At 39.6% G+C, this 13,592-nt stretch overlaps 1 protein-coding gene across 3 annotated transcripts in view; it reads right to left on the bottom strand.

Moving 5' to 3' along the window:
- FBLN1 (fibulin 1) overlaps positions 1–13,592 on the bottom strand; it is an 81,969-nt gene that overhangs the window by 48,033 nt on the left and 20,344 nt on the right. For 2 of the 3 annotated variants that reach the window (XM_010575281.1, XM_010575282.1), the window contains exons 3-5: positions 10,853–10,988; positions 4,632–4,803; positions 2,053–2,112 (exon numbers count right to left, since the gene is read on the bottom strand). In XM_010575281.1, the coding sequence (XP_010573583.1) occupies positions 2,053–2,112; positions 4,632–4,803; positions 10,853–10,988 (368 nt within the window). The remainder of the gene's footprint in view (positions 1–2,052; positions 2,113–4,631; positions 4,804–10,852; positions 10,989–13,592) is intronic. The other variant, XM_010575283.1, reaches the window with a different exon arrangement.

The raw sequence follows: 13,592 nt of genomic DNA, 5'->3' as shown, positions 1-13,592 counted from the left end.
TAATCACTGGATTCTTTTAGTTCTAAAAATGAATACAAGAAGGAACTAAATTAAGGCATCGCTCATGGCCCATCATTGCTAGAAGTTGAAGGGAAAATGCTGATGAGCTCAGACACCTCCTAAGGTTTTGGCTGGCAAGTTAAAACTTTATATGGTGATTACTGTAAAATAAGGAAGACAAGATCCATCACCATAAGCTAATGAAACGTTTTCACTATTAGCTGCATTAGGCTTTATTTTTAGCCCATCATTATTAGGACAATACTCCTGCATTAGCTATAGCACATGCTCTTTGCCTACTCAGCAGGCAGGAAACATGAAAGGGAGAAGAGGGTATTGTGGGTGACAAAGGCTTCAGAGAACCTAAAGGAACCAAGACTTACTACTGGGGTACTAAGGACCTAGTGAGATGTGTGCAGGAGTCACAAAGGATGTGAAAGAGAGCTGGGGTTATTCTGGCAGACAGAAAGAGAGAATACTATAGGAAATTTACACAAAATTTGGCTCATCATTAAGAAAACTTACTTCTTCTGATCTTGTTAAGAAATAAATTAATATTAAAAACATTTCATATTCTCACAATAGAGAAAAGGTTATATACTTCCAACTACTTGTTGTAAGAGTACTGATATTCTTAGTACAAATAGAACCTGTCTTCTTCCATTTTTCAGAATAGCTGAATAGGCATTAAACAAAAGGTTTGGGATAAGCACAACCAATGTGGGCAAATGCAGCTATAATACTTTAAACTTTTGAGTGAATGAAAATTATTTTTTAATTTGCAACAATTTCTAATGAGGACAGGGCCATTAATACACTACAGAAAATTAGGTCTGTACACAGTACTGGCAAAGGCAATGACATTAGAAGAACCACAGTCTTGTGGTTGAGATGGACAGCTACCACTTTCTGAACCTCTGCTAATACTGAGAGCTCCTGCCAGCCACAATAAAACCTATCGTGGAGGTGTTGAAAGAACGGAATTAATTTCCTTATATAGCATGAAGGTGCTCCAAAACAAACTGCTAGAAGTTCCTCTGCCTAGGAAATTTGTTTCCCCTGGTGAAGTTTGGAAAATCACAAGTAATTCTGGCATGCCAAGTTTATCAGAAAATATACTGGAGACAGAAACTCTAATTTGTAATTAGTCATACCAATTCATCTCTTGCAGGCAGCTGATCAACTGACAAATGCAACAACTGATTACATAAAGAAATAATGCTAGGAAAATATATAACACATTTTTCTATGTCATCTCTTGTAATTAGCAGCTGGAGACAAAGAGGAGAGCCAGGGTTGGCTTTGACTAGCTAATGACCTAGTAGACATTTCCATTCTCTCTTGAGTGTAATAGCTATACAACATGCAGCACAGTAAATCATCTCTCAACTGGAATATAAGTCTATTAAATTGATTTTATCCTAAATACGTTACTTAGTTCTGAAATGCTTGTAGAAAATAATAAATCACCGCTGTTTTAAGTTTATAGACATGTAAATTGCATGTGACAAGCAATAAATCAGAATACTTAGCAGAACAATATCCCAATAACACATTCTTCCCAGGAGGCAGAACAGCCTGACTAATGAGGACAATAGCCGCTTTTCTTCCTTTTTTTCAGGTGATGCATCTCAAAAGGAAACAAGTTTCATTTCATATGCAATCACCCTGATGATCCCAAGAGGAGAATAAAAGAATGCACATATTTAATATAGGATCCCCATGTTCTGAAGAATCCAGAGTACTCCACAGGTTCAATGGGTAACACCTCTGAGGTATTACCCACTAGTAGTTAAATAAATTTAAATGTATAGTCTAAGCTTCAGTTGGATAAGATGAACTCCACTATGGGAGACAATGCCTTGTATTTAAGAACTTTTGAGGCATCACATAATGGCCTGCTATTTCTTAGAACAGATCTTCATTCTGTTATTTTTACCCATAACTAGCCTAGGCTAAAGGTTTTGGCTAATCTCTAGATCTAAGTTTGCTTCACTTCTATTGGAGACAATCACAAAAGAGCTAGCTAACAGGACTAGTTACCTGACTTACCTCTGCAGCCATCATGCAGATAAGGATCTTCTTGGTCTAGTTCCTCCTTTGAAATTTCAACTAAAAAGAGGAGAGATAGGCATTAGAGGAGAAAGCACTTTTCTTCTCACAGTAAAAGGCTGCCTGCTTGGGACAGGACTCAGACCAGGGTTCTGGATAAACCAGGACAAAATTAAAGAGCATTATTTACATATTTTACAGCTATTTCACACTTAAATTTGACATTCAAATGCACACAGCCATGGGGCATTTTCCATCTGGCTGATTCAATAGGAAAATCACACTGTGATCATAGATTACATATGGGTTGAGATTTTCAAATGCAGGTTCTTAACATTAGGCTTTTAACCAGAGCTTAACCTCATTTTCATAAGACATGTTGTTGAGGCATGCTTGGCTTCCACTGACTTTATAGTAGCTTGGGGTACTCACAGCTTTAATGAAAATCAGATTAACCTCAGTTATTTAGACTTCATTCCAAAAAGAACTCCACACCCAACTTTTGGGCACCTACTTACAGCATTCTTTCAAATGTACTTCATATACCTTAATTCTGAGAGCTCTGATGAGCGGTACTTCTATGTCCATGTGTCCTGAGAGTTCCTTCTCTCCACACAGAGGACATAAAAGAGCTGAGTAAATCCACTGCCTGAACCCATTGCTTGCCCAAAGGACTAGCTAATGGACTTCCTCCAATCCTGCCACTTTGGACACAGGGGAAATGGTAGGTTGGTAGTGAGCTGTGTAAAAACACAATCTCAAAATACTCTGGTTATTGAATAGGAAGCTTAGTCTCATTTCAGTGATTGTCCATAAGCCTATTCAACCAGCAGTCACTTACAAGCAAATAATATATCACGGAAGTGAAAGCAAGTTTTTGTGCAGTGGCACAAGGCTGGGTTGGTACATTGAGTCCTCAAGCCATAGGGGTACATTTTGGTCACACAGAAGCTAATGAAATCAGTTTGCCCCAGTCTGATTCTGGTTTTATAGAGGTCTCTGGGGACACAGTACCAGACATTACTCTTTACATGACTAAGAAAGTGTCATACAGGGAGTTAGCTTGCCCCACCCTGTGCAGCAGAATGCCTTGCATGCCTTGCTATTGCACAACGCAAACACAAGGTGCTAGTCCAAGAAGCTGCCTTAAAAAATGGAGACTGATCTCCCCTTCATGACTAACAAAGGTGTCTATTCATGTTGCCTGCTCTGCCTTTCTACAAGCAATTTTTATTGTCAATAGGGATATCTGGCATACATTCAACCACCTGCTTGTTTCTTAGTTTAATGATAAGAACATTGTCCTGCCCTGCTTGTTGACGTAGACCTATCTTTGCAACGCATAATGGTTAGTATGTGTGCCATAATAACAATACTAACCATATGCATAATGGTTGTTATGGGTGCCACTTGCCCACAAGGGTAAGTGGGGAAATACTGTACGCTGTGCTCGCAATTATGGAGTCGTGCTCACAATTTCAGGTGTTGGTATATTTCTCATGTCATGCAGGTACTCTTGAGTCTGTGATGTTTTGTTATTAGCAGAGTGGTCCAAGTACAAGGTATCTACCAGTCCAGTCACTTCAGCCAGTGCTAATGGACAAGGGGAATTCCCCTGCTGAGACAGCAGTACACAAAGAAACTGGCAGGGTTGTTCTAAATGTTACTGGGTATGTGTGTACACTGACATAAGACAGGTTTGAAAAACCTGAAACAGGTCTGATAACACACTGGCTCAAGCAGACCAATGCAAGCTTTTGTGGTGGGGTTTGGGTTTAAGTCATTGATTAAGATGAGGTCTCCCAAAATCTGCCACTGGTGATCTGCAAGCCAGACTGCTTGTTTTCAGTGCTCAACTGCCCACAAGGGAGGCAACACTATACAGCATGACTTTTCTGCACTTTCAGGTCTGCCTGCTAAGTGAAAAAGGCAAAAAAAACCCAAACCCAGGTCTGTAAGGGTCAGTATGTCCACACTCACTCACTCTCTTCAGCTCTGTGGACTAGGTGTGGAGAAGGGTGTCAGGAGCTGCTGCCATCTAGACACCCCTCTCTTTTGAAAATGACAAAAGAAATGCTGATACCACATTTCCCAGAAATGTTCAGTTCTCCCAGACAGTCCAGACATTTCAAATGCCCCCAGTTTGTGGGCATTTGCCTCTCACACAAAAGGCAGTATCCGGATTCTGCCAAGCTGGCAAAGGCCATTTTAAATCCAATTAAAAGCATCAGTTGTCGAATTTCTTTTTAATTAAGAATTTATCAGTGGGCAAAATACTATTAAAAATTAATAGCTTATACTCAGTTACCAAGATAAGATGATTAGTGGCCAAAATAACCTGTCTTACAGTTAAGTTCTGACACCAGGAATTGAGTGACCACTTTCCAGCTCTTTCAGCCTCCTGCACACAATGTCTCAGCTATTACTATTCAAAAAAATGAGTTCCAAAACATGCATCATTAAATTACTCAGAGGAGATCTCAAGTTAGAGGAATTCCAACAGAAATAATTTAAAGTACAAGCACTCATTGTACCGCATATCATTTTGTGTCTCACTCTTATATTGCAACATAAAATACCTTGCTCCTTTTTAGGAGCATCATCACTGATGGACACATCAATGCCTTCTTGACCCTTCAAACAGCAAGCTCTGAAGACAATTCCACACTGGTATCCTATCTTCGGGTTGGATTCACAACTCTGTCCTTGAATTTGGGCAGCCTTTCCCAGCAAACAACAGTAACAACATATCTGTTAAAAAAAAAAAAAAAGTCAAATCCTAGCTCTGAACAAATCAATGCAAATTTTGTCAGTAGTGTCAATAGCATTACCTCACCTTGGCAAACTGATGGAAAATTTTATGCAAACTCTTTAAGAACTCCTGGTATAGTTAGGCTCAGACATTTTAATTGTAGTTGAATTCCATGAGCTCTGCATCTGGCCTACATAGAGCCAAGCACAGAGCCTGGATCCAGTTCTCACAAATACTGTGTATGTGTGAATGTGTGTGCAAGGTGATGTGAAGGACCAGAATGGTCCACATATGTATATGGAATTTCACTGCTCCCTGCCTGCATAGCCCAATTTCAAATACTAGTGAACAGTGGGAACTCTTAACATCTCTGCTTCCCTTTTGTGTCCCGTTCAATTAAAATGGGACACGATCAATAAAGTGCATAACTCAGTTTAATTATAAACTGCTTACTCAACCTCCCAGCAAAAAATACACCTGTCTGAACTAACAGACAAACAAGCAAACAAGCATGATTCATCCAAGGTTAGTGTTAACAGGTCATAAAGAGAAGCTCTTCTGCTCTGAAAAACAGACTACAGAGTCAAACATTATCTAAAAGCATCACAGTCCTGACATGGCTTCCAGCAACAAAACATGATCTACCTCTTCCAGACCTGCTGAACTACGCCCCGGAATACATCGCAGAAGTGAACACAGGACAAGTTAATCCCATGGAGGTTTCTTTTTCTTTTAACTTAAGGGGACACTGCTGATTATTCATTTTTCTTCCTTGCTGTTAGAAAGCAGCAAAGATGTTTGGTTCTCTGGAACTGGTGTCTGCCAATTGCTACTGTCATGTAAAAGCAGATTTAAGCTTTTATTGTTAATTTCACTATACTTCAAGATGCTTTTTTGCTGGAAGAAAATAGCCTGTGCCATTAAACAGAGCAGATGGAATGTAAAATAACTAAACATGGAACTAAATTTCTGTAATTCTGTAATTCGGTGCTTTAAGCACCACACCTATTGAAAAGAAGGCAACTATTACATTTCTTTCATTACTCTGAGATGTATACCCTGCCTATATTCTAAGTTTTCCCTTATAAGGTATTATATATGTTTCTCTCTCTGCAAGGCAGTGAAAGGCTCTTTTAAAACCTATAGCAGCATGAAAGTAAAATAAAATCTTTTTTCCTTGTTTCTTCAGTATTTTTTACTTTACAGCATTTTGAAGTATGTAAGCATGCTATTCTGTACTTTGCCTTTAAATACACAGCTGAATCCTTTCCCTGCTGCAGAATGCTGTATGGCAAGAACTATTCCCTCCTGGCCAGTGCTGGGGTGTTGTTTTCATGCCCACCATAACATTAAGGTACATGTTTTCCTTTATTAACTACTGTTTGGTAGGATGGTTCCTCACTACCCACTTTTTTTACTCGGTTCTCCAACTACTTTCATCCAGTGGCAGATGCTCTGGTTTCATCACTAATATGTCTGGGGTATTTCCATCTTTTCTTGCTTTTCTGGATAACTTTAGAAATAAATACTTGATGATCTCTTCCAAGAATTGCAACATTTCTGAATATTTATTCTAACACGTCTAACATTTTCCTGAGGCATTCTTCTCAAAGTTTTTAACATCTGTCTATAATGTTGTTGGATTTCCAATTTTCACAACCATAAATTAGAAGACAGAAATGAAAACTGAGCTGAAGATTTTTTGTTTGACTTAAGCTTGCATATTTTTGATAACCAAATCTTATTTAAGTTACTGAATACAGCTGATGCCTTGCCAAATTTTGACATTATATACTTCTGGATATCCTCACTGGCTTCTACTGTTAGTTATATGAATTGACTCAATCTGTTTCTTTGTCTTGTCACACAACTCTCAGTTTCGGAGTTATAGAGTTTCTCTGGATTTTTTCATAAAGAGCAATCATTAATTGCCATTCTTGAAGTGTTGAATAACCTTATGTTCTTTATTTCTTCCAGGTTGAGCCACCACTTGAAAGACCTCTGTCTCCAGCTAATGTAAATCTTCAAGTACAGAACTTGCCAAATCTTGCAAAGTCTATAAGAAACTGTATCCTCATTTAACATAATTGTTGGAACCATTTGTTCCAACCTGTATTTATTCTAACTGTGCATGATGTATCTTGATTTAACATCTTGATAATGATAATAATTTATGTTGCTATACCACAGCCAAAAAGATCCAGAGATGGAAAGTGTCAAACATTTTCTTAACTGATGTTTATGGTAACTGGCTTTTAATATTGACCCTAGAAGATTCTGCACTGGCAGTCCTAAAGGCTAACATTTCCTGTTCAACTAAAGAAAAAAGATGGAGAAGCTGATGAATGGCCTTGTGCTCAGAGCACAGCCAGGACTCTGTAGACTCACATACACCTCCACATCTCTCACCTGTGAACTGGGAAAGTCACTTTTTCTTTCAGTTCTCTCACTGTGGAATGGTAGTAATATAGCAGTGATAAGGCTAGTTTAACTCATGTTCATGGAGCACTCTGGTATTCTGAGACACAAAGCAGTATGTCATTATAACTATCACTATCCTGGTAAGATTAATCTCAACACTTCCTTTTCCACACTAATTTTTTCAGGGTTGTTAGTCTATTCTGAAAGACTTTAATCCTTTAGTCCGGAGTGCAGTCTAGACTCCATATTAGTTCAGTTCTTGATGTGTTTGCAGCCATTTTCGAAAGATTGCCAGCTGCCCAGAGGCACGTTGCAATGACCATTCACCCATTTGCTAGAACCATCACTGCCTTCAGGGATAGTACAATATAACAATCGAGTTGTTATTACACACTTTCACTGCCTGTAAGCCTTTCCTTCTTAAGTGATCCCAATAATAATCTCAAACATTTTTTCCTTTGCCTTTCCCCCGTTATTAGCAAAAGGCCATGCAGCTTCAAAGCCATGCCTTGATCTTCATGTTTGGATACAAAGCTGTGTCCTACTTGAAGTCCTATGATCCTTTGACTGCTCTTATACCTGGCCTTCTCACAGAAAGGAATAAAGATGGAAGGAAAAAAGGAATAAATAGTTACATGTGAGAAGTTTCAAGATTTATTTTTGGTGTGATTAGGAAGAATCTGAAATTGCTTTCATCAATAAGCTCTCTTAATTAGTTAAATTTTCTAACAGTTCCTTATTCTTTATGTCACCATATAAATTACCAGATCTGGAAGGGTGAACCATGTATTAACATTGCTTTTGTGTATCTGTCCACAAGAGGTCTCTCACTTGCTGAAATCCAGACTAACTAGTAGATGCTATGAAAAACAGACAAAAAAATACAAGTAACTCAGCGGAATTTTTCAGAACTTTCTAAGATTTGAACAAAAATAGAAAATATGTTCAACAGTCCAAAGCAATAAAACTTTTGCTCTCACCTGATACACACAACCAAAGTATTCTTGACAAAACTGGGGAGATAAGGCCGTATCTCGATCTTTGGAAAAAGAAAGTACCTATGACAAATTCTGGGGAAAATGTCCGAGCACCTTAAAGAAGGTCAAATTGCTAGAAGGTTCACTCCTTTCTCCAGGGCTGTTGTGGTGGAAACTTTCATAAAACCATTTCTACATCCCCCGTATCGGCAACAAATCTGGAAATTGATCACTGTCTTTTGATGAAGATTTTAAATATTAATTTTGCATCCTTTTTTTCAAGGCAAGAAAAGCTATGCTTCCAAAAAAACGGAGGAGTAAAATTATGCCCATCATTACCTATGCCTATTGCCTTTAAGTGTAAAAGCTGAGGCAAGTGTTTTCAAAATATGGTCTTTTTATCTTCTTTCCAATTGCAAGTTTTGGATTCAAAAGAAAGATTAGCTGCCTCATTTGCTGCAAAGTGCTGCGATTAATCCTACTAATTGAATTACTAAATCAGTCTTTCTCCTTCCTTGAAGGAGACAAAGAAGATCCAAGAGATTTCCTATGCTACCTAAACTAAACAAGAACAGACCAACTCAGGCAAAATGAGATTCAAGCCCATGTGAGATGGGCTTGGTGTGAATTAAGAAGTTTGTTTACCACAGCAGGGCACAATTGCCAGATACATGTATGTCTCAAGGTCATCAGATTCAAAATGTATTCAACAAACAAAATGATGAATTGTTCACTGATAGTAGATCATAAATCATTTATGTCCATCATGGATCAAAGAGGTTATCTACAAAGATACTCCTACAGCTAACTCAGTACAGTTATTATTTAGGATATTCCTACGGGGGGGGGGGGGGGGGGAGAAAAGGGCGCACAAAGATTAAATAACACTGACTACGTTTATACCAGTAAATTAAACAGGGACAGAATATGGGCTCAGGCATTGTCCCACAATCATCCGTAATGTTTAAATATTAGCAAGCTCTACTGGCAACTAACATCCTCTCAGACAATGCTGAAGCATATTTGGAGGTTAGGACAGGCCAGCGAGTGTTCCCAACAGCCCTCATGCACTGTGTTTTGCAAAGGAAAGATGTCAGTTATGTGACATGAGCCCAGGCCATTTTGTTTAATAATACAGCTGTCACCATGAAAACCTGCCATCTTTAAAGAAGTCTGGCCATTTTAAAAAGCAAAATCATTAACTCTTCTTCCTCATGCTGACAAGCCCACATAGGGAAGCATCAGTCAACTGATGGAAGTGGGTTTCCTTGAACAGTTGTGTTCTGTTTTAGAGTTGTCTCATGGCATGTGTTTAAAACAGTGCCGCTATTATAAACCTGTCTCTGGTAGCAAGCGCTTGAATCTGCAGAGTACTCGCCATCCCAGTCCTTGTTCATCTGTTCATAGCCCTTCAAAAGTACTGACACAGAGGGCTAAGTATTTTTTCATGCTACATTCAGACTGCGGTGGACAGGCTTCCTAATGGTAAAGGCTGCACAGAGGAATCTCTGTGCTAGGAACAGGGCATACCCTGGACGTGGTCAACAGGTAACATATGTCCTCTCTGGGGGACATGCTCCACCGTGGGACAAAATCACACTACACATGCAGACAAGTTTGTGACAACCCAACAATGCCAGCCTCATCAGCATGTGTTACGTTTCTTCTACTCACAGCGAGAACGTGGATTACTTCACAGCCCTGGCATCAGCAGCATCCTACTGCCGGGAACACAATCAAGCAAGCATTTTGAAGAAATATGAAACTTGTGAATCAGACATTGTCTGCCATCTTCTATAGAGTAGATTTTTTAACTGAATGAACCAAAACATTCAGCATCTTTGAGCAATGGGAAGAATTAAAATCACTCTATTTTCATCACCACCAAAAGAAATCCGTAACAGGACCAGAGCTGTTCATGACCGGGTCATGGTCAAGATCATGATCTTACTGGTGGAACTTTCTCCCCAAAACACTCTGCAGAGTGGTATGTGGTATGAATATGCTCCCTTTCAAGAAATGAGAGACAAAGACAGTAATAAAGGCAGAGGGCAGGGCACAAATTAACTAACGATGCCAATGATAGGCATTTTTATTCTAATATCATATGCTATTATCACAAGCTTTCAGATGTCCCCATTCAATTGTAAATCAAAGTCATGTTAACTAAGGACACATACACAAGCTGGAATTTTAAGTACGCTCAGAGGATTAACTTCAGCCCTACCCCTTTGGACCACCAATACTGAAAACCACTGAGTCTGCTGTTAGGCCGTGAGGCTCTAATGAAAGCCAAAGTCTGAAATGCATCTGCGTTTCTCACCCATCCCTTCCTACAGCATTGATGTCTTCTCTTCATGCAAAAGTAGTTTCCTAGCCAACTACCCGTTCAAGACATTCAACCCTTTTGCATTCTACCCTCTGCCTCTGCTAAAATGTAATAAGACAGTCTGCTTCACTCAACAAGGAACTGTTTCTCTCAAAAAAGCACAAAGTGGACTGCCTTAACAGAGACATGAGGTGTAGATGGGAAAAACTTGTTTATGTGCATCAAACTGAGTACAGTGATGTTCAGGGTCAATCCTTAATACCAATCTAGACAGTCAATACCATTTCTTGAAGCCAAACAGGAGTAGCTCTAATGTCTCACCTTGAAGTATTCAGCTTCACAGGTAGAATTTTCACCAATATGTGAGTCACACTCCTCACGCACGTTGGCAAATTCAATCCCATCTGAACAGTACTGCTTCTCCAACTGGCTGCGGCAGCACTGTACCTGAGTCATGCTGACAAAAGGATGGAAGCAATGGGAGAAGAATGTCATATATAGGTCAAGAACAGATAATGCAAGTTTTGATAATTAACATTTGTGCTAGTCTCACGGAAAGAGGTTACTGTGGGCACACATTTTAGTTACAAAGTAAAAATATTCTCTAGGACTAGGCAGAATGTCTAGGTGATATGTTTAATACAGTTTAACTACTGGTCTGCCTTGCAGTCTGTCCTAAAAATTTTTTTAAGCAAATGGATAACTTCAACCACATTTGCCACAGGGGTCAAGGTCTCCAGGACTTGCATTCTTGCACGTTTTGTGAGAGCTGGTGGCTGAAGGGAGGATGGTGAGAACCAAATTGGTGCTCTGACTGATGGAAGGGAGAAATCAGGCCCTGGACATTGTGAGAGTCTGCAATCCCATGGGCAGTCTACCCTCGCACCTGCTGCCCCTTGCTCAAACAAACAGGTACGGCATGTTGAAGGAAGCTCAGTGTTGCTCTGTGGGACAAATGGAGATATGGGGAGAAGTGAAGATACCAAGCGAAGTCATAGTGAGAAACAGAGTGTACTGCAAGCAAGAGGCAAAGAAAGACAAAGGAGAGAAGAGTAATACAGGGCAGGAAGATGTGGAGAGGAGACAGGATAAAAATCTGCAGGAAACTCAGCTCTGTTAGTTCCACTGCTCATAAAATCATTCTACTTTATCTCGGTTTCAGTGAATAAATGGAAAACTCTTTCCTGTGGGGAAAAAAATCTACGTGAGGAGGCTTTAAACTCCTCCACTCCTGTTGCTACTGCCACTTGAATGCAAAGCTCACTGAAGGAGTTATCTCCCCTCTCTCCACTCTGCTTTTATGTGTAACTCTGCTTTGTTAGGTAGCATCGTGGGTGGAGCTTGCAGTTTAAAGCTCTTCCACCGCTACGTCCTGTAATAGACACCAGGAAACACAGAAAAAAGTTGAAGAAGAGTTACAAATCAGATTACACATACAAGGACATAAACATATCCATGTGTTTTGTGATAACCCAATTTCACTAAGAATAATGTTACCTGAGTTGCTAGGGTGAAAGGCAATTATCCCAAAGGCAATCCAAGCTGATAAATTCTATTTATAGTACAAAAGGGACACCTAAAAGGCATGCCCTGATATGTTAGAGCTCTGTAAGAAATGTACAGAAAAACCCTATAAACGCACTTTTATACCCATCAGCATGGGAAATCTTATACATCTTAGAGACCAACAACACTGAACGCATTCTCTTTGCTGTTAAGAGTATTCACCTATTTTTTTCTTCAACTCTAGTTATTTGAACTGATGAGTAACATCTTTTCAAGGATTACCTAGAAATACATATATGTAAAGATACTCAGCACACCAATACCTTTTACTCTTAAAAATCCTTTATTTACACTGTTGCAAATTTTGGAAGCATAAGGAAGAGGGACAGGTTAGCTGCACCACTGAACTACAGGCTTCTCCTACTATCATCTGAGATAAGTGGATTCCCGTACATCACCTCTGGAGGAGCTTCCCTGCTCTTGATGACCATAGGATGAGCTTTCAGCTCCCAGGCGGCATGGGAGACTCCCTCAGCTCTAAGATCAGGCCACCCAGTCCAGCCCACTAAAAGCAGGGGACATGTGGGTAGTGGGCTCAGATTCTGCATCTCTGTGCATATTGGTGAGGCGAGGTTGTCAAACTACATTCCTGAAGATTCCCCATTCTTATTTATTGGGTTTTGTAATGGTCTGACTGTGCAGTTCTCACTTGGACAAAAACAGCTATGAGATTTCAATGCATAGGAACAAAACCAGGATAAGTTCATGAACAAATTATTCAAAAATAGACTCTAAAGTCATAGCAAGAAGTTAAGCCCAGGACAGTAACTTTATTTGGCAGAATATTTGAAGGTTTTGATATTTGATTTAGTTCCAGTTTGGAAGAATATGTAGCTTTTTTGTTGCTGAAATTCCCTCTGAAGCAGAATTTCCATTCCCTGCCCAGCTCTGGGGTGGTCTGACTGTCAGGACTTTGGAAGCCTGTAAAACCTGAACTTCAAGCCCAAGAGTGTGGGAGCTGAGACTTTCCAGCTCCTTCAGCCCTCCAAGTCCTGTTGAGGAGCTAGATATGTTAGCCACAGACAAACAAACAAACAAACAATAGCAGTCTTTCAGTAGATCTGTTTGATTTCCAGTGTGGCTTTTTTTTTTTTCCAAATAAAAGTAATCTCTTTGAAATCTTTGACAAATTGGCAATTTCAACCAAAACAAAAAAGTTTCTTAAAATGTTTCCCACAGCTGTATTCATAAGTCATGTGGCCCACCCCAACTGTAACAAGGAATTAAACATCAATTGAATACTAGATTAAAATACCATTTGTTCATTCTCAGAACAACAACAATAAAATCACACTTCATTGCCCAAATCCTACAGTGAAGTTGCACTGGTAGCAAATATTGCTGGAGACTGTAAACACTTGTGTGGCTGTAAGAGAGGTAGAAATCCTTGAAAGATGGCAGAGAAAAATGCTAGAAAAATCTGCACAGCACTGGTCTTCCAGCTGCAACTTAGCCTGCCCAGCTGGCCATCCTTTTCCCTTTGCACACCAGCCCA

Source organism: Haliaeetus leucocephalus, unplaced genomic scaffold, assembly GCF_000737465.1.
Source record: "Haliaeetus leucocephalus isolate CR32 unplaced genomic scaffold, Haliaeetus_leucocephalus-4.0 Scaffold473, whole genome shotgun sequence".
Lineage (NCBI taxonomy): Eukaryota > Metazoa > Chordata > Aves > Accipitriformes > Accipitridae > Haliaeetus > Haliaeetus leucocephalus.
Note: the sequence above shows the minus strand (reverse complement) of the source record. Positions and strands in the feature narration are given on the sequence as shown.